This window comes from Ornithodoros turicata, chromosome 6, assembly GCF_037126465.1.
Source record: "Ornithodoros turicata isolate Travis chromosome 6, ASM3712646v1, whole genome shotgun sequence".
In the NCBI taxonomy this organism is placed as follows: Eukaryota; Metazoa; Arthropoda; class Arachnida; order Ixodida; family Argasidae; genus Ornithodoros; species Ornithodoros turicata.
The window spans coordinates 54,357,091-54,376,063 of NC_088206.1; the positions used below are offsets into that span (position 1 = coordinate 54,357,091).

The following is an 18,973-nucleotide window of genomic DNA, read 5'->3' on the forward strand; positions in this document are numbered from 1 at the left end:
CCTCCAAATTTGGTTTTATTCAGAACTGCGGACAGTTATGTGAGCCAGGAATACCGGTTAGCAACAGGTAGCGAGATGAAATGTAAAGAAGTGTTCAAAATTAGAGAGAAAAATCGACTTTTAAAAGAAAGTAAGACCAGTTTCTGAAGCATGTAACTTAGAAGTTACTTTCTAAGAGAGAGTAATTAGTTACAGGTTAAAGTTACTTCCTGGGACTGCCAATGACAGTCCTCCACAAAGCCCTAATGAGTTCTTGGACAAGACCCAAGTGCAGTCACAAAGCAGACATTTTTTCTATATAGCCGTGTGTATGATCGTCCTCAATCATATTGCAACATGAACATAACGCTTTCATTGAGGAAGGATGACAGGAACAACTGCAGCATATTTTTCTTTTACCTTAATTATTTTGACTTATCAACTAAGTAAGAATATCCCCATGGAACGCCGTTATTTGGTAGAACACGTAAACCATAAGCAGCAGTCTGGTCCCAAAACCAAAGCTAAACACGTGCTGCCCAATGCTTCCTCATGAGCCCCAGTGCAAAATATTTCAATTAAATTCGTGGCCAGTTATTTATAATCTCTGTCAGTAGCCTCGGGCTTCTGCTCTGCTAGGCCCGCAATTTGAGCCAGACTTTTCTGATAGTGTTTTACCATATCTCCCGAAACAGTCCCCAATCACCTTTATCTCGATCACACACCCTTCTGATGTGGTGCGTCAGTTCATGCTTATGTAACAGTGAAGCCCAAACTAGATGTGAACATGTCCTTCGCTTTTCTTGTTTATCTCAAGAACAATGATGCATCAACATGTAACTTTGAAGGCAGTCAACAATCCAGATGGCAGAACTATGGTAGCAGAATAAGATCATGAGCATGACCTCTATGAGCCAAACATATCAAATTTGATAGCGGAATCGAATTGGATAGCGTATGTGCATTGTTGGATGTGTGGCATGCAGAGCTGCATTGGAAAGATTGGCATGAGGCTGTTGATAGCAAAGATAGAAAATGTGTTTCAGTCATGCTTCAAGTCATACCTCACGTGCTCTCGAGCAGCTAGCTCCACCGTGGGGTGTCGTGCGCATATATTCTGTTGGCAAATAGCACATTGGAAACAGTAATGCCAATTATGGTAACTAAACTAAAGCTAACGAGAACCTAAAATACTAACTTGTAGAATAAACTACAGTTGCAGTCTGCAGTATTTGCAAATGAACAAATATACTGCGAATCAAGAAGTCAACCATTCGAATGTCTGGGAACAATCCTGCCATAAGCAATAGATTTGTTTCTGCAGGCCAGGTGCTGCGAGCGAGCAGCAACGTCAGCGCCCCAAAATATGCAATGCGAGGTAGTTTAGCAGACGACAGCAACACTTCCAAATACATGGCCTTGAATTGTTCCATCCATGCGATTGCCATATGTGCTATATAGCCAAGGATCTATCAAAAGTTAGAGGGGCGAAAGGCAGCTTTCACCCCTCTGTAACTGTAAGGTTAGTCAGGGGCTGTTTGCTTTCAGGTGTGTTCATCAACATTACTGCAACATGGCAAAGAATTTATTAGAAGGACTTAACGTACGAAAGAGACTGAAAAGGGTGGGGCTGTATTTGTTTTCAGTCTGAATTACCATACACGAGATGAGAAACGTATAATTAAAAAATCTACCGATATCTCCGAGGACCATAATGTGCTGTGAGAATGGTGAGGCACAATATGTTTTTGAAACAAATTAACACAGTCGATATGTGACCAACAATCTATCAACAATTACCACTAGTTCACGACTCTATGAAATAATCTATTCAGAGTTCTGAGGGACCGAAGGTGTCAAAGCAGTCTATTCTTCCGAGGAGCAAAAGGCTGTGAAAATGGCGAGGCAATATTTTGCTTTTAAAATGAATTATCATGATGGCTACACTGCAGACAATCTACCGAGAGCAGGATACTGTAAAAACAGTGAAGCTCTACTTTTTGTGGAAATGAATTAGCGTATCCGCTACACAAGGAGAAATCTGTTTTAGTTATAAGTTGCGACAAATGTTGTTTGACAATATTTGTTTTGACAACAAAGAAGCAGTTTGTTTCCTCGTGTTTTATTCTCTGAAAATACTTCCTCAAAACTTCTCAGACAGTGATGCTGCATACACTCCAGCAGCGAAAGTAGAAGCACGCATCAGAAAATGTTCAATAGGTTACACTTCAAACATTCCATGCACCTTCATATCTGTAAGTACTGATGACTGCTCCTATTTTAAAGTTGCAAACGTATGCTAGGCAAATACAAGGGACGATACCTTCAGTGTCTATGCAAAAGCAAGGACATTAAGAACTGTAAAAGCATAGTAAAGAAACTGTAGAAATACAGTTAGCATGTGATTTCATGGGTATTTACACTCCTAAGCAATGCGACATCACTACAAGAACTCGTCACACCAATCGTACAAACACTGATAGCAGTCAGCCGCATGTTTCGTGTTTGCCATGGAGATGTCTTTCAACCACTCGATGAACAGCTCCCGGTTCTTCTTAAGCACAAGAAACTGTCCGAGGACAACGTATGCCTGCAATGAGAATAACTCTCTATGAGAATTCAATATTATGAAAGAATTGCTAAGAAGCAAGTGAGCTGGTGACCAAAATACATAGGGTTCTTCATTTTCGGGTTCTATGATTTTTCAAATTCGGGGGGAAAAATCGGGTGCTGTTTACACACGAGAGTTCGAGGAGAAATCGGGCCCTACAATCTGTTTGATATGTCATCGAGGAATTTTCGGGTGAAACGAAAGGCATATGAAAGAAGCCATTGCTGTGGAAATGGGACAAGAAATAAGAATCTTTATATTTCTTCTCGGAACTGAGGCAGTGAATGACTGTGGTATTCAAACACTTGCCGGAGCTCCACGAGAGCTCGTCTTTGACTCCTGCAGGAGGGGATTATAAAAGGAGGACAAATAGGTTGTCACAAATAGCTCGCTTTGCTCATATTATGATTCACTTTTCTGACAATTTACCTGGAACGACAAGTTGAAGGACCGCAAGGATTTCAGGTAGGTATCTGGTTTTACCTGAATTCTTGAAAACCTGTTCGAGGGAAACTATCGCAAAAAATCGGGGAAACCCTCAGATAACGACACTCCCTATCTGTGACGATTTTTCATAAGCGTTTTCCCATAATTCTCCACAACACTTTCACTCTGTTGTCGCAGCATTTGGAGTGACTCATCGATAAGAGACTTGAGAGACCAATGCAATTTATAGCACTCTCGTAAACTACACTGCGGAAATAGGCCTCTCATCTGAAATATTCTCTGTGGTTGCTCCTGAAAAACGATTCCCTTCACAACAATCTAAAATGTCACTCCCATACTCTTCACTTGCACTGCCCCTTTAAAGGCCCCGCACTTAACAACACGTAATTCTTCACATGGAAGACTGGCATTGTGTAAGTGCCGCAGGTGGGTGCCATTTCACATATTTGGAGTCATTCCGCACTGTGTGTAGTATGTATATCACTCTGCTTCACTTGCTTTCTATTCAGCATGTTTTTATTGTGCAGAAGAGAGAAAAGTCATGCTTTTAGTGCCTTGCTGTGATATCCATAATTCAAAGCATAATGTTGTCCTATACGAGGAAAGGGTTTTTTCTTGCATGTCAGTCGACAATCATTTGTTGTACAAGGGTAAGTCAGTAAATAGGTCACAAATGAATAGTTAAAGGTGTTGTGACAGTTGGTTTCCAGCTTTCTAAGATAAATACGAAAAACTATTCTACCACACGACATCATCCCATATTCAAGTTTTCAGGTCCACGACGTGAGCAGGTACGAAGAAAAACGGCACCGAAGAAGCGACATCGGTGATGTCACACAGGAGCAGCGAGCGAAGACGCGCGTCTCCCAAGCCAAATGGGGGAGAGGGGTCCGTGAGGTCACACTGTGGGTCGTCCTTTCGTGGCTGCGCCTATTTTTCGAACCAATGTAGCGAGAGGAAAAATTCTTTTTTTCCCGGTGTTCTCATATTGAGTACGATGCATATATGATATGCTTCAACACATCAGAGAAAGTGTCGCATCACCTTTAAGGAGCATGGAGAGGTTACACCAACTGGTTGAAAACGGCCCGTACTTTGTCAAGCAGTGCATAAAAACATGCACATAAATTATCTTGGCTGACCAAAGCTTTGCTACAGCGCAATTTCTTTGTCAAAAATGCTCCTGCGGCAAGAATTTCGTGGCCACTGGACTTCAGTACTGCGACGTCAAACCGGCAATGTGCCTCACTCGCTGCAGAAAATTATTCCGTTATTGACAGTGTGGTGTGCTACTTTCACTGAGATCCATTCCATCAGTATGAAACCGGTGCCGCAAGGCGTGGTGGAGAAAAATTAGCAAGTGCCAGCTGGCAGACAAGAGGCCTGTACTCTTCGTGAGCACGACTACGAATGAATGTGTGTGACCACCGCACGTGTGAGGAAGGACAGGCACCGTCGTCGGTGCCACTACACTGGAAACGAAAGATTTAAAAAACAGTTCATGTGCTCATCAACGACATGTTTGTGTGGTTCTTTGATTATCTGCACTTGCATCTCCAACTAGGGAGGGGCCATGGCATCTCACATGAGGCGCTGTTCAAATTGGCTGCTTGCAAACCATTCAGCGTGATGTGTCTTTCCTTCTCTGTTCGTTTCACTTGAGGAACGGCCTGTATAAGGCATAAAAATCGTAAGGAGAAAGACTAGAAGAAAAGCTGGGAGAGAAAGTGATGGGGGAGAGCAAAGGAGTTGTACAGAGGCAAGACTCTCTCCCAATGTCCAAGTACGGGAGGCGCCATGATCGATATTCTGGATTCGGCCACAGCCTTTTACACGTATGAAGACCAGGTGCGTTCTGCGCAATGGTATCCAATCCAATGCAAGTCACATCCGCTGGGCTCCGTGTACCATGCCGTGTGCGAAGTGTGTGTGTTTTCTCTGCCATTACGTGAGCGCATGGACTCCTTCGGGAATGAGTATCTTACGGTTTAAACCTTGTGCTGCGACATGAAAGAATGGCGCCCGGAACTCATAGGAGACACCACTGGCAACATGCTAGGCCTACCGCATCAATCATGGCAGCTCACATGTTGAGATGCCCCTTTCGCTGTCTTGGTTTCTAGTTATTATGAAAGTTCTATGGTGTGAAGTAGAGTGCTCGTACAAGTGTCACATAGTACTGTGTGATGCTTAGCTACAACTGCATTTTGGATTTGTAGACACTTTACTTCTAGGTCATGTAAGTTTATAAAAATTTTGTCTTCATGTGTCTACCTACAGCCAAGATGCACAAGCACTTTCCACAGAAAACTACAGGATTTGATTCCCTGCCACACCAGAAAAACCAGCCCTTAGTCATATTACCTGCCTTTCACACGATTGCCTTTGGTATGCCATGACATTGGCCATCTAAAACTGACTTGTGCAATACTGTACTCAGACAAAACTCAAGAGCTACAGTCAGAGAGGTGTACCTCTGCTAGCACAGAATATAGTCCAGTGGCGTAGCGCGGGTTCCCAGTGCCCGGGGAGAAAGGAGTACCGCGTCCCCAAACGAGACATATAACAGGAATGCATCAGAATCGCCCCCTATCCAGTACAGTGCACTTCATAAGACTTTGCGCTTCGGTTACTTCACGTTGAGAATATGTGCTGCAGTCTCAACGCACACAGTCTACTGCTGCGGCACACAGAATACACTTTTACATCAGCGTGGTTTATCGAACCTCGCTTCAATCACCTCAGTCTTTGAGGCACCCAGAGAATTGTTCCAAGAGCGCCCAATGTTAAAAAGTTGAGATTTTTTCAAGTGATAAAACAGTTTCACTGTTTTTAGTTCGAGCTTTCTTTCTCTCTGTCGACAATGTGAGCAAAAAAAAATCTTTTGTCCACAGCGACCACCCCTGCGGGCCCCCTCACGCTACGCGACGGCTGCACATTGAGAATGGGGCACACAACGAGAAGGTGGACTCCAGGCAGATGGGGAAGCTCATTCACACGTTTTGTTAGTGCAAATATTTTACGGGTTTTGCTTTGAAAGCGTACAAATGTGCTCTAAATATGTTGTCTTTGACTGGCTGTTTTCACAACATGATCAGTGCACAAGCAACAGTTTGAAGCATGCAGATCCACTATATTATGACTGTGAGGCCCACATAAGCAAATCACAGCAGCGGATGGAGTTGACTTGTGCCGAAGTGCAAGTAACCCGAATGATCACTTAAAAAGTGCAACCTCTCAGCATCCTGCACATTTTCTGTGTGTGACAACATAGTGTCCAGAAACACCGCCTTGTGCCAGCTTTGATCCGATGTAATCAGGCCCAACGAGTCTCTTTAGGAGGAAACACTTCACACAACTCACTTTGTCAAACCCTTTTCGTTCCAGTCGTTTCCCCAGGATTTCTCCAATGCCAGCAAGATCTGTCACTGGTTTCTCGCCCATGGGCTCTGACACGAAGTTTCTGTGCTTTTGTGATGTTGATGACATCGTTGCCAAGCGGTTATTGTCTGAAAAGGATTCATAGTAAAACTAGTTATCAACCGCCCAGCGAAAACGACCCACAGGAAACGGGTACAGCGGCGACGGTGTACTGTAACGTTAGAAAATGGCATCGAGGACACGTAAAATGAGTACAAGCTATCCATTAGTTTACACGCTAGCTGTCATTCCTATAGTTTAGCCTAAAATGGTTATGAACTTGTCCGACCGTTAGCGGCATGATACATGTTCTGTCGTCACAGAGGAAAGGTTTACTCGAAATGCAGGTACTTACTTCTCGAATTTATCCGTTGGTTGGGTTGTTCCAAGCAGGCGTTAATCAACGCCAAGGGTAAATTTTGGTTTACTTCACAGGCTATCGACAACGAAATTACGACACCGTTTCAAAGACGAACCGCTGCACACTGCCAACACTGCACCCTGGAACCGGGAATCGCCGGAAACCTTTCCACGCGCGTGAAGCGTGAAACCAGCGAAACGTGAAGCGGAATGGTCGAATAACTTATCACTTTATGTGTTCTATAATCACATGTAGATAGCCACAGCAAATTTGGTTGAAATATGAGAAAATTTTAATTGAACTCCAATCACAAAGGGACCAAGGTTACTGCTATGACCATCGACCATCTAATTTGGCACTCTTGAACTCAGATCTAAACACGCCTCGCTCAAATATGGCTGCCCCCTTCTGTTGTTGTGTGTGGGGAAAGGTCCGTAAATAATACAACGAAGAAGTCTTAAAAACGAACGGCACATTTCCAGATGCGCTTGGTGGTTTCACGTAGATGATTCCATCCTCATGCAAGTGGCCGTGGAATTTCAACTTTTGTGGAAAGTGCGGTAGCGAGCATTTGAAGGTATGCCACTGCCTCCAACCCACGTGTGTTGACAGTGGATGTTGATTTGACGTGCAGTGCGTACGGCAGCGGTTACATCAGGCGAAAGTAATGTCACTTTCGTGCATACGTAAGATGTTCTCTAGCGAGGTCGAAGATTTGAGTTGACAGTGAGGCAGATGCATCGGAAGGTGGGGCAGAGGGGGCGGTCCCCCCCCCCCCCCTTTGAACATCGCTCTGAGGGTCCCAGTACCCCATCCTTCATCTGTAGGTGTTGTCCGAGACAGACTTGCTTTCGGTTCTGTTACCTCACAGAGTGAAAACAAACAGCCGAATAAGCACAATCCACCCGATGTGATACTGTATATGCGAACCTGCTGCGCGACGAGTAGCGACATGCCGTTCAGTCGCCTTGCTTAGATCATACAGGAGAACGAAGATTTCGCTCCAGCAAAGGATGTCGACTTGTTTTTGATCACCGCAGGGAAACATTCGAGGCTAGAAAGGGAGACTCTTATCCTGTGGCGAGCAGTCTTGAAGCAGTTCGCTTGTGTGCTTGATGGCTCGTACAGCATATCTGCTGTCTTTGCCTGAGCCATGGCCAGGACACTTGGCAGAGCCTTTTTAGACCAACAATAATGACACCCTTTGCAGACAAAAACATTGCACTTTTGACAAGAACAACAATCAAAAGTGACGGAACACGCCACCACTCGCTTACTTCTATTTCTCTTACCGCACTTAATGAAGCAATCAACCGATGTTCCAGTTTGTGCTGGTCAAACGCCAATTTCTTTTTTGCCTCAAGGTAATCAAGAACGCAAGGTGGCCTTCCCATATGTGTTAGAACTGCTACAGTCATAGGATTGCATAGATCAGTTGTTTCTAATAAGCACGTAAATGGCTCCTCTGGGTTAGGTCAGGTTAGGACTCCCCCCCTGCTGTGAAGGAATTCCGACGTCCCTGGTGAGGAGTGTTGCTGTTATTGTGAATAAACAGGATGTGGCATTTAAAGTGGAACCATCAAAGACAAACAAATAAATACATCGATAACGACAATAGTAGTTACATCGGAAGCTGCATACACTTGGCCCGACCTCTACATATCACCTGTGTGGGAATAAAAGTCAGGAGCACACCTTCTTAATATTAACCCGTTAGATTGAGGTGAGGTGAAAGCTGATACATCTGCAGGAACTCACCTTATATTAATGATATTCATGAATGTCATGATCACATGTTACATGTCATGAACCACAAGCGCACAATAACAGGAGAGTTGGTTGAGATCCAACGAAGCATAGTGAAGAATAGGAACAAGGACTGACACAGCAAGGTGGTTGTTCGTGTTGTGTTAGCCCTTCTGTTCTCCACCGTGCTTCTGTTGGGTGTCATGAACAAATCTAGAAGAACCTCACAGTACCTGATGTGCCATTCTAGGTTGAGCACAACTACAGCTACATATGGAAGGCGTCTTGATGTAGAAGATGACATTTCCTTGAGCTTGAGGAGTAGAACAGAGAGAAGGGGACACGACGAGACTCGTTCTATGACACGTTCTGTGTTCTACTCCTCAAGCTCTACGAAATGCCATCTTCTATATCAATACACCAGCTCGGATGTATCCCACAACTTTGTTCATTATTATGGCCATCATCTTGCAGATATTTACTTGCTCTGTCCTCCTTAGGATGTCAAAGACAACAAAGATAAAGCATGTCACTAAAGAGGTGCTGGAAGAATATGTGCTCCCGAATGAACATCAGCAAATAGTTCGGGTAAGCATCCATCAGAACATCTGAAAGTTTCATTAGTGGCGGACCAACATTGCCGTGATCACTACACTTCAGAAGTTGCATGGGTGGCAGTCTTGTTTCTGCGTCATGGGTGTATCAGTCACATATTTCCTATAGGGAATTTGCATTTCAGATTCTCTCTGGGCGGGGTAACAACCTTCACGAGGTTGAAAGTTCGTCTGGCGAGACTTTTCTTGTGAGCATGCCGACAAAATTCAGAAAAAATATCTGGGTAAAAAGAGGTGGGTTATTTTTACCTTGTTCACTTACATATCTCCGCTAAAAATAATAATGAATTCCAGGCGACTTTGTCATCGTGGATCCCATTGAAGAAGGTGACAGGGTGAAGGCCGAGATCACTCGTATACTGTACAGGGACCAGATCAAGTACATTAAAGAAGAGGGAAAATGGTGAAGGCATTTGTATGGTGTGCAAGAAGTGTGTCTGATGATTGCTGCAACACAGATATGGAATGAAGGAGTTGAGGGAAAAACTCAATCCTAATATGAATACCCCTAGCCAGGGCCGGTGCTAGGGGTGTGCGGGGCCTGAGGCAAAGGCACATCGCGGGGCCTGTTTCACACGATTAAGTGCATAATTGGTATTTAAAAAAAAAGTAATCCCTGGTTGAGGGCTTCGTGCGCTGGGCCTAAGGCGGTCGCCTTACTCCCCCCTATTGCCGGCCCTGCCCCTAGCACATGTTCTATGTGCTTGTGTTTCCTTAGGAAACTGCCCCGCTTCAAAGGGGACGAAGCACAACCTGAACCTGAACCTGAACCTGCTAACACTCCCAGGGGCAGAGCGAGGGGGCTAGAGCCCTCCCTCGCCTGTATTCAAGGAGACGTGACATATGTTGCTGTTGCCAGCAGAGCTTGTGGGAAGCTATGCAACTTTTAATAATTAATTCCTTGAATTAATAACCATGGCATTGTGGTGCAAGAGGATTTCTACTGTTGTGTTATCAGTGGCAGAGAATAGACTGGTTTGTGTTCTGACCATGACCTACTAGATTATAACGACCATGTCATAAGCACTCTTCCCAGCGGTGCATTTAGAAGCTAGCGGTAGCGCTACTCATCGGCCCAGCTATTGCTTACTCAATTTCAGCAGTACTTTGTATGTACTTAGTATTTTTGCACAAGCGGTGAATGTCCCACGGGAGATGCTTCTTTCTAAAGTTGATTATCATCATCATTCTACGCGTTTTCATAGGAGTTGTTGCTGTCATCTGCTACGGTAGTTTTACATCTGCTTCTGCGCATTCAAAATCCAAATTTCCATTGTCCAATCATGATGTAGATGTCGCAGGCCTATCAGTAGTGCCCCTAGCGGATCGTGCGGATGGGCTCCTCATAGGGATTGCTGATTATGACATGGTCATCATAATCTAGTAGGTCGTGGTTCTGAGTACGTAGTCCGCCATGAGACTGTTGCTCTAAGTAATTTCAGGTCTTATAGCACAGTTTTAATTTCATGGCATGAAAGTAATCTGAATTCGCTTTTATTTTCAGGCCGAAAGGTTTCGAGGAACAGAACAGCGAAGACATTGATGTCAAGAGCAGCAGTTCAGAAGACGAAGAGAGTGAACTCTTTGTCAATACAAATAGACCAAATGTTGTATATGAAGAAAGTGAATCTTCTGAAGACACAGAATAAGGACTGTTGCTCTATTTATGTGTGCGTCTTTCTTGTCGCACAACTAGAGTTGTGTCAGCCCTGAGAAACATATTGAATGCAGTTTTTACGTATTCACAAGGTCTAATAGCCAAAGGCTAAAGTAATGAAATAAATAGGTAATAAATGTAATCATAAGCAAAAGAACTTTCACCTATTTCAGAATTTTTTCAAAATGGGAAGATGCCTCTTTTTTTATTTTTTTTTTCAGTTATAATAATTGGTGCTATGTCCTCGATTGAGTTAGCCACCTTATAGCTGCACTAGTGATCTCATAAATATTTACCAAGGAACTTTTTAATTAGGAAAGATAAAAGTTCGGCCCAATGACAACATCTGTTCCCGCTGGTGCACCGATGTCATTGCGGTGTTGAGAAAAAGGTTCGAGCCAATATAGTGCGAGGAAATTGCCCCGGAAAAACGGCAGATTTTGGAGTAGGCTTTCTTGTCGGAAGAGTGGTAAACTGTTTACAACCCAACAAAACTAGATCCTAAATAATTAAGATAGGAAGGTGCATCGTAATCCTTTTCATAAATCCCCCCAGACAAAGTGTGACACTGGGTATACGAGGGGTATATGGGTCTCACAAATATCTTTGCATTTCACGTATCATGGGTTTCACTACTATCTGCACAGTCTCCACCAGAGTTGGATCTAGAATCTTTCTGAGGGGGGTGTTCCTGCTTTGGACAGCATCCTACTACACTACCTAAGGTCAATCGAAACTACTTTGTAAAGACGGAAATTGAGGGGGGGGGGGGGGGGTGCAGGACATCCAGAGTAGAGCACTGCACGGGAACCCTGCCTTCTTTTGATTTACTCGCCTGGCCTGATGGCTTCATACCTGTCCCGGGCTCGGCCCAAGCCGGATTAATTTCTAGGTTTTGAAGCCCCGGCCCCAGCCTGGGAAATTTATAATAATAATATAATATAATATAATACAATACATAATATATAAAATATAATAAGTAATATAGTAAAGTAATATAAATATAATAATAATAATACATAATATATAAAATAATATAATACACGGGCTGTAAAAGTTGACCATGGCTAATCAACAGTGGGGTAACACAGGCTCGAGCCCGACTGAGGCCTGGCAGTGTACAGGCCCAGCCCAGGCTCATAATGGTCAAACCTGAGCACAACCCAGGCCCGCAGAAAGAAGGCTTTATCCGGCCCATGGGCCGGGCTGGGCTCGGGCTTTCGGGTAAGCCCGTCATAGCGGGGCATCAGTTTTTGCATCCTTACATCCTAGAGTGATGCTGCCTGCTGTTATGTGCACTAAAGTGTTGTGGGCTAGTTCGTGGTGGCTTCATTCCACAATGACTGGCACATGGCAACACCGGCCACAACGAAACCGTTTTCGTCGTCTTTTCTTTACGAGCCTTCCATTCGACTGCATGCCGCAAATACGAGAGGCGACGGGCCGCTCTGTTGCCCTAAACATTTTAAATATGAAGAAAGCTGCCAATATTTGGAAACGAAACTTACTATTTGGATGCTCCTCGTATATTAGAGCTTTCTTTATCATCAAAATTTATAGGTGCCATTTTCACACTCGTAAATCCAGTAAAGTGGCATTCTGCCGATAAGTCCAGTATTCCTCATTATTTGAAAAATTCTATTTACTGAACTAATCATCATCAAAACATGAATTCACGAGTGAATTCTCAGATCTTTTGTTGTGGCATAGGACAGAACATTGAAACCAAAACCTGATTCACGACACACAGCTTTTCTAAACCACAGTAGTAACATCTACAGAAGAGCAACTGCTCCTGGACCATGGTTTGTCCACGAGCCAGACCATGACAGACCACATGACTGGCTTCAAGCAATCCTAGAAACTTCTCGTCAGCATGAGCCGCAGGCGTTTCCAGGATTTTTTTCCTGGGAATGGCAAAGAGCTTCCAAGGAGGGGGCAGAGCATGCAACCAATAGACAGTAGACAACAGAATGACCAGGATCGAAATCTCTGACATGCCGAGGATCTGGTGAATTATTATGACGACATCCCAGTATAAATTGTGACAGCCTGTATGTAAGGAGCTCGCAATTTCCAGAGTTGGTCTTGGAGCTCCATGGGGTTGGGAGGCAGGGCGCCCTCACCCCCCAACTCTCGTAACACCCGTGGCATCATGGATTTTAATGAAGCCAGGCAGCTAAATCTGATCAAATGTACGTTAATGTGGCCCCGCACACAGACTTACATTCCACATGAATGCACACATCATGCTAATGTGATTGAGAAACTGCTACTGGATGTTAAATGGGGAAAAACTTTATTACTTTTGAATAAATACAGTCGCAAAATTAATTTTGGCAAAAACATTCTCTCAGACAAAGTCGACATCCATTTGCTCCACACATATGAAAAGTGCGCAACAGTTTGATGTTCTCCAAAAGATCAACTGTGCAGAATTATGCATAGGGTTATTATTGTATAGTAGGTGAAAGCCTTCCCCTATGGTGGGTGAAAGATTTTCGTCGAAAGGGACCTTATGAGGAGAAAGCAGCATTGAACGGTAACATTGTCTGCACAAGCCTCTCTTTACCTTCATTACCACTGTGAGATCAAGGGAGGTGCCATTCTCCTTATAACTATTTAACTGTAAGACATGCGCAAACATCATGTTGACTTTTGAGAACTGTGCCTTCTTCGAGAGCACAGTGCACATATATGGCAAAATGTGACTATGTGATTGCAATAATGCCACTGTCCCCATAGACTAGTCATTTGAAACAAATGTGTAACACACAATAGTGGAATTACTCGTCATCGTAACAGAAGTGACTATGCAAAAAGAGCAACAGTGTATGGTAGCCTATGCTGCTGCTTAAAACAGAGCCCTAGTTAACAGAGTCTCTTGGAATGGCATATTCTCCCGTGGAAAGCTTGGTACGTGTGATGCAGAAATCCGCAGTGGTGTTGCTCAGCCAGGAACAAAAGCAATAAGAAAAAGCAGCAGGTGTGCAAAGCAAAAATAACAGGCTGACATTGGGGACAACAACAACATCCCTTACGTAGCAATAAGCTGTAGTATTGCTAGTATTCAGAACAGTATCAACCACTGCTCTGGAAGCACCGCTCTATTACATATTGAATAAAAAAGTCTAAACTTGCTGGGATTGGAAACGTAGCTGACATAAGGCTTTTCCTTCTTCACATTGCCTCAGATCAATTCTTCAACTGAACTGCGGGTTTACCTAGCCATAACGAAGTAAATAATTTCACAAATATATCGTGTAACATTAATATATGTTTGCAGTTATAATTTTAGTATTCTTTTTGTGAACATGCATTCGATAAATATTGCTATGCACCATCGAGTGCATGTGGTGCATTCCTTCGCTAGCCTTCTAGGCTTTTGTCTTGGTAAAGTAAAACATTCACTTTAATACTTCTTTGTTTGGCTGCGACACGTCTCCTTACATTTCAACACTTCTTCAGTAAAAACGTGTCCCTTGCTGACTAGGATACGGGTGACGCTGCTGAAGTGCTTGCTGGGCCCCGAACGTCCCTCCAAGCTGTCGCTGAACCGCCACCACTGGCTGGCCGGTTGTCAGCGACCCACCCACCGGGGCACGCTGCATGACACCCGCTTGGACGTAAAATTTTTCGTCAGATGGGTAGGCCGATGGTTTCGGGTTGCCGTGTTCAAGCTGCTGCGGGATGGCTCGCGTGAAGCCTTGAGTGACGTGACCGTACGCTGTGGAAGGAACAGCTAGATGCTTTCTAGGTGATACGGCAGGAGCCGCATACTGCGCTCCGTAACTGTAAATGGCCGCGTCCGTCATCGCAGACGACGCTCCGGATACGATGTGATGGGTTGTGTAGTAAACGGGCGTTGCTTGCTGCGCGACAGAAGACGGGTACGGTATCAATTTGGGGCCAAATGCAGTAACTTGCGCTTTGTAAGTGTACTGAGGTTGGTACGCGGAAGTTGCATGAGGAGGAGGCGGTGACGGTGTCAGAGGCCGTTTCAGCGACACCGAGTGGAGCGAGTTGTTGGTCTGCGGTGTCATCTTGTACAGTACTGGCGTCCGACCGACATTTTGAATGTAAAGCGACTGTGGCTGCGTCACTGCAATGCCTTGATGGGATGCATAAGCTTGACTAGCGGCTGCCATTTCATTCGCTTCCTTGATCAACGCTCGCCGTCGTGTTTCGTCTTCATGCAGGACTTTTTTCAATTGCATAAACAGCTGGTGTTTTTCATCTTTCAGTTCTTTAAGCTTCTTTTCGGACTGAACTACCTGATCTTTTATCTCTTCCAATGTCATTTGGTCCTGCTTGCGCTTCTGTTCCTGTTCGCGCCGCAACCTCTCGATGGCTTCGTCGGCTTCTTGCTCCTGCTTCTTACGTTCCCTTTCTCGCATAATGTGGGCCTTAAGGGCTGCCCACATCTGAAGGCTCATTTTAGGACGTTCGATTAATGCAGGCATATTGGATTCACTTGGCAAAACATCGGCAAAGGAGGTAAAGAAGTAAAGCTTGCGAAGCACTTCATCAGCCGTGACCGATCATCTTGTAAACAGTCGGCGGTGGCGCCGCCTCTTCGGTTCCGATCATTGCGATTGCGAAAAGCAAAAAAAGTAGGAATCCTGTGTCGCCATCTCAGTTTTTATTGTGTTCATTCTTAAACCGGTCGTAGACATCAGTTTGTCGGACACGCGATTTCATGTTTGTTGAATGACTGATGGGCACTAATGCGCATCAGCAGACATCCCCCGTTCGAGCAGACGACGCAACCTACTTCCCGTTGCTTAGCAACATTCGTTTACAAACACAGTTACTCATCTCACAAATTAATAACGCGATGGAAGATTTGGACTTTGGGGTAGATCTCGAATCGCCAATTAAAAAGGTGATTATTTGCACCTTATTCAATCTGTCAACTAAAACTGTCTGAACCTCTTTCAGTCAGACGTTACGCGAAGGCGACGATCTAATCTATTCGGCAATGCCAACGATGCAAAGGTGCGAGTCGTGCGAGGAATGGGGAGGCACTCCTCCCTCCCATCCCCTCTCTGTTTTTTCTTGGAGGCATAGTTGAGTTTGAGTGTTAAAAAAAAAAAGTTCATTTCGCTTGTGGAATTACGTATTTAAATATCAACAGGGTGGTGAAATCTCGAAGCCGCCGCCGAAGCCAAGAAGGAACAGCGGCTGGGCTGATGAAGGGTCATCTGGACTGTTTCGGTGGGTCAGACAATCACCATGTAAAAGTCTGTTTGGTGTGCACCAACTTATGGTCACGCACACAATAAAAAAGAAGTCTATAAGTATGGACCCCTAATTTAGTCATATACATAAATCAGTGATAAAATAACTCTGTTCTTTCTCTGTCACGTTACACCAAAATATATAAATCACACCAAAGGCACGGCTTACACGCATTTGTTCTCCCCCACTGTGTGTTGCACTATCATGCAATCAAATTATCTATACAGACATCTATTTTCTAAAATTAAAATTCCTTATAACTGTAGTGCAGACATTTATCCACTTTAAAGAACACCTGGTACAGTATATACAGAGGTTATAAACTATAAATAAAGTGTTCCTAATAAAACGCGATAAACAGTCCTAATCCTAACAGTCCTATCGTCCTAATAAGCGATAAACGGTAATCCTAGTTACGTTGCTCTATTGTGCTTCTGGCAGAAGTTAAACTAAAGTCCCTAAAAACGTGTTGCCCGCCCCTTTAGTTTGTAATTTGCCGGTGGCACCAAAGGTTGATCTGTCCTATAATCGCGATTATATTTTGCTGTTTATAAAACAAAAAAAACTTGGCTGGAAAACATGCGACTGGCTCTAAGAAAAGGACCTACTGATCACGAGGAGCAGATTTGCAGAGTACTGCCAGCCAACTAATACAACTTCAATATAGCTAGAATAGCAAAGAAAATAGCAGAGAAGGTATGAAAGACAGGTTATGCCAATCAGTAAGCAATAATTGCACGCTAAACATAAGTGCATTGAGAGAACTGATGTTCTGAGGCTGAAACAATAAAGAAGGGCGAATACATACAAGGCCTCGTCTTGTATGTATTCTCAGTATCAGTTCTCTCATTGTTCAACAGTTGCCGCTTGCGTCGATCTGGTCGTATGATTGCGTGTATGAGTGAGAAAAATGTAAGAGTGAAAGGGGGATGAATGAGAGAGAGTTGATGATTTGTCACTTCAGATGACGCGCCCTTGGAAGTCGCTGGGGAGGTGTGTTAGCTTAGCTCAATTGGTAGAGCTCTGGACCGGCAATCCAGAAGATGTGGGTTTGAGTCCTACAGCTGGCTAACCATTTCAGTGACGTCCATCTTTCATCATAATAAGTGCCACCATCACAAAGTGACAAGACGGAAGTGCATCAGCCACAGTAAAATAATCTTATCACAAATCCCAAAGTTTGACTCGTAGAGAGATATTCATGGGTTGTCTGCCCGAACATTACCTGTAGAGAAGATAATTTTTTTTATGCCCATCAGTTGCAGAACACACAAAAAAAATTTTTTTTTTTTTTGCGAGGTATCTTCAATTGGCTCTGTAGGTGCTGAAACAAATCAATCTCGACCTGCATGCCTGTGACAACTACAATTCACAGTGAATTGCTCTCAGCTGCATGTCGCAATAATCACTTCCAATGTTATCCTTCTTTCTCACTCCCCTTGTACGTGAACACGCCAGTTTCAGACGGCAGTCAACACGTGCCCAGAGCACTGTCAAAACGTGAGTGTATTTTAGATTGCACTATTACAATCATGCTTATACACGTGTGTCGATTTTCGGGGTCACAAAGTCCCATTGCAATCCCCAACTACAGCTCAGTCAGCATGCACAACACAAAGCTTGCATGATAAACGTTTCAAATGTATGGTTCAATGGAACCTGCCTGTACCCCTACTCTTGCCAATTTTAAATGCTGCATTGCCGGTGCCAGGGCTGACAACAACTCTGTGATGAAAGACGCGCCAAAGGTACCCAAGACAGAAACAATACTCGACAGAGACGACGACTCAGACGCAGGTAATGTGAACCTGTCTTGTCATTACAGAGAACCATGAATTACATCTTTTGATGCTTAATAATTTTCCAGATATGCCCATAATACCAGACTTGAATGAAGCGGAAAAGGAGGACCTCACATCTCAAGTGGCACAGGCTCCGAGGTAAACGTACACGAGCTGAAAGCTGCTTCCAGACAGTTAAATAGTATTTTGTGTCAGCGCAAGTCAGCTGGAGCCGTTTCAACACTTGGATGGGGACCTGCTGAAGCAAGCGCCATTTTCAAAGCTCGTATGTTACGTTATTTGATGTTTTTGCTTTTTTGAGCTCTTCTGTGTGCTCTTATCCCATTAGGATGGAATAGACCTCCGTCTGCTTGCGAGGTACCTATCCCCAGAGGGAGATCTGAAAGAGGTAGTGGCATATCAGCAGTGTAATGCACTTACTTACAATACCAAAACTATTGGTATCTGCAGCCAGATGTCCCCTGGACCTGGGACGTCCTTTTTACGGAAGTACTGACTACCATCAGCAAAGACTCTGCTAGCACAGATAAATAGAGGCAATAAAACATTTTTATGTCACTCTCGTACAGGTATTTCATATGCTGGGCTTGTAACAGAATAAAAAAAAAAAAAGAGAAGGTAAACAGGGTAGGTGTGCTGTGGGGACCTACGCACCTATATGGTGCACGCGTTAAATATGATCACGTATCTAAAGTCCGAAGAGATGGCGAAATATTCCTATCTAATACAGTCTTTGGCACAAACTTTTTGTCCTTGAGCGCATCCACTTCTGTGACATCCCCTTGCGAGTCCAGTTCACGCAGCCTTCGCTCTTCGCGCTCTTCTTCCACACTCAGTTTTCTGCTCGGGGTACGTCTGTCAGAGACTAGGCTTTCAAAATTGTAGCCCACGAATCCAACAACCAAAGCCACGGGAAACGTTATGTATGGCGCATACACACGCAATGCTGCGAACAGGGCCGGTAGCATTGTAGAAGCTGCGGAAAATGGAATAAAATCTATTAAAGACCATATAAGCCAACAAAACTTTCTGCCGAGATTAAACAAAGAATACGGTTTCATGATCGGCATGCCGTTGCCTGCAGCAGTGTTCTCT

General features: G+C 44.1%; 4 protein-coding genes across 6 annotated transcripts; 2 read left to right on the forward strand and 2 right to left on the reverse strand.

Moving 5' to 3' along the window:
- Positions 1-2,082: 2,082 nt before the first annotated feature.
- Positions 2,083-7,162, reverse strand: LOC135396732 (barrier-to-autointegration factor-like). Its single transcript, XM_064627869.1, has 3 exons — positions 6,813-7,162; positions 6,401-6,546; positions 2,083-2,569 (listed from the first exon to the last, which is right to left on the reverse strand). The coding sequence occupies exons 2-3, from the start codon at positions 6,524-6,526 to the stop codon at positions 2,423-2,425; spliced, it is 273 nt and encodes a 90-aa protein (XP_064483939.1). The 5' UTR covers positions 6,527-6,546; positions 6,813-7,162; the 3' UTR covers positions 2,083-2,422.
- Positions 7,163-7,183: 21 nt separating this feature from the next.
- On the forward strand, positions 7,184-10,845 carry LOC135396731 (probable RNA-binding protein EIF1AD). The gene is made up of 5 exons (XM_064627868.1): positions 7,184-7,395; positions 9,065-9,152; positions 9,304-9,412; positions 9,473-9,581; positions 10,683-10,845. Exons 2-5 carry the CDS (start codon positions 9,066-9,068, stop codon positions 10,825-10,827), a joined length of 450 nt encoding a protein of 149 aa, XP_064483938.1. The 5' UTR covers positions 7,184-7,395; position 9,065; the 3' UTR covers positions 10,828-10,845.
- Positions 10,846-13,111: 2,266 nt separating this feature from the next.
- LOC135396734 (G protein pathway suppressor 2-like) lies at positions 13,112-15,409 on the reverse strand. The gene has a single exon (XM_064627872.1). It carries the CDS (start codon positions 15,296-15,298, stop codon positions 14,300-14,302), a length of 999 nt encoding a protein of 332 aa, XP_064483942.1. The 5' UTR covers positions 15,299-15,409; the 3' UTR covers positions 13,112-14,299.
- LOC135396736 (intraflagellar transport protein 43 homolog) lies at positions 15,083-18,440 on the forward strand. 3 transcript variants are annotated; one of them, XM_064627875.1, is made up of 9 exons: positions 15,322-15,720; positions 15,777-15,833; positions 15,973-16,052; positions 17,535-17,576; positions 17,788-17,873; positions 17,944-18,016; positions 18,074-18,143; positions 18,207-18,266; positions 18,329-18,440. In XM_064627875.1, exons 1-9 carry the CDS (start codon positions 15,553-15,555, stop codon positions 18,410-18,412), a joined length of 720 nt encoding a protein of 239 aa, XP_064483945.1. In that variant the 5' UTR covers positions 15,322-15,552; the 3' UTR covers positions 18,413-18,440. The 3 variants fall into 3 exon arrangements, with proteins under 3 accessions (XP_064483946.1, XP_064483944.1, XP_064483945.1); XM_064627874.1 differs by having other exon boundaries at positions 15,090-15,720; positions 18,207-18,440; XM_064627876.1 differs by lacking the exon at positions 17,535-17,576 and having other exon boundaries at positions 15,083-15,720; positions 18,207-18,440.
- Positions 18,441-18,973: the final 533 nt, after the last annotated feature.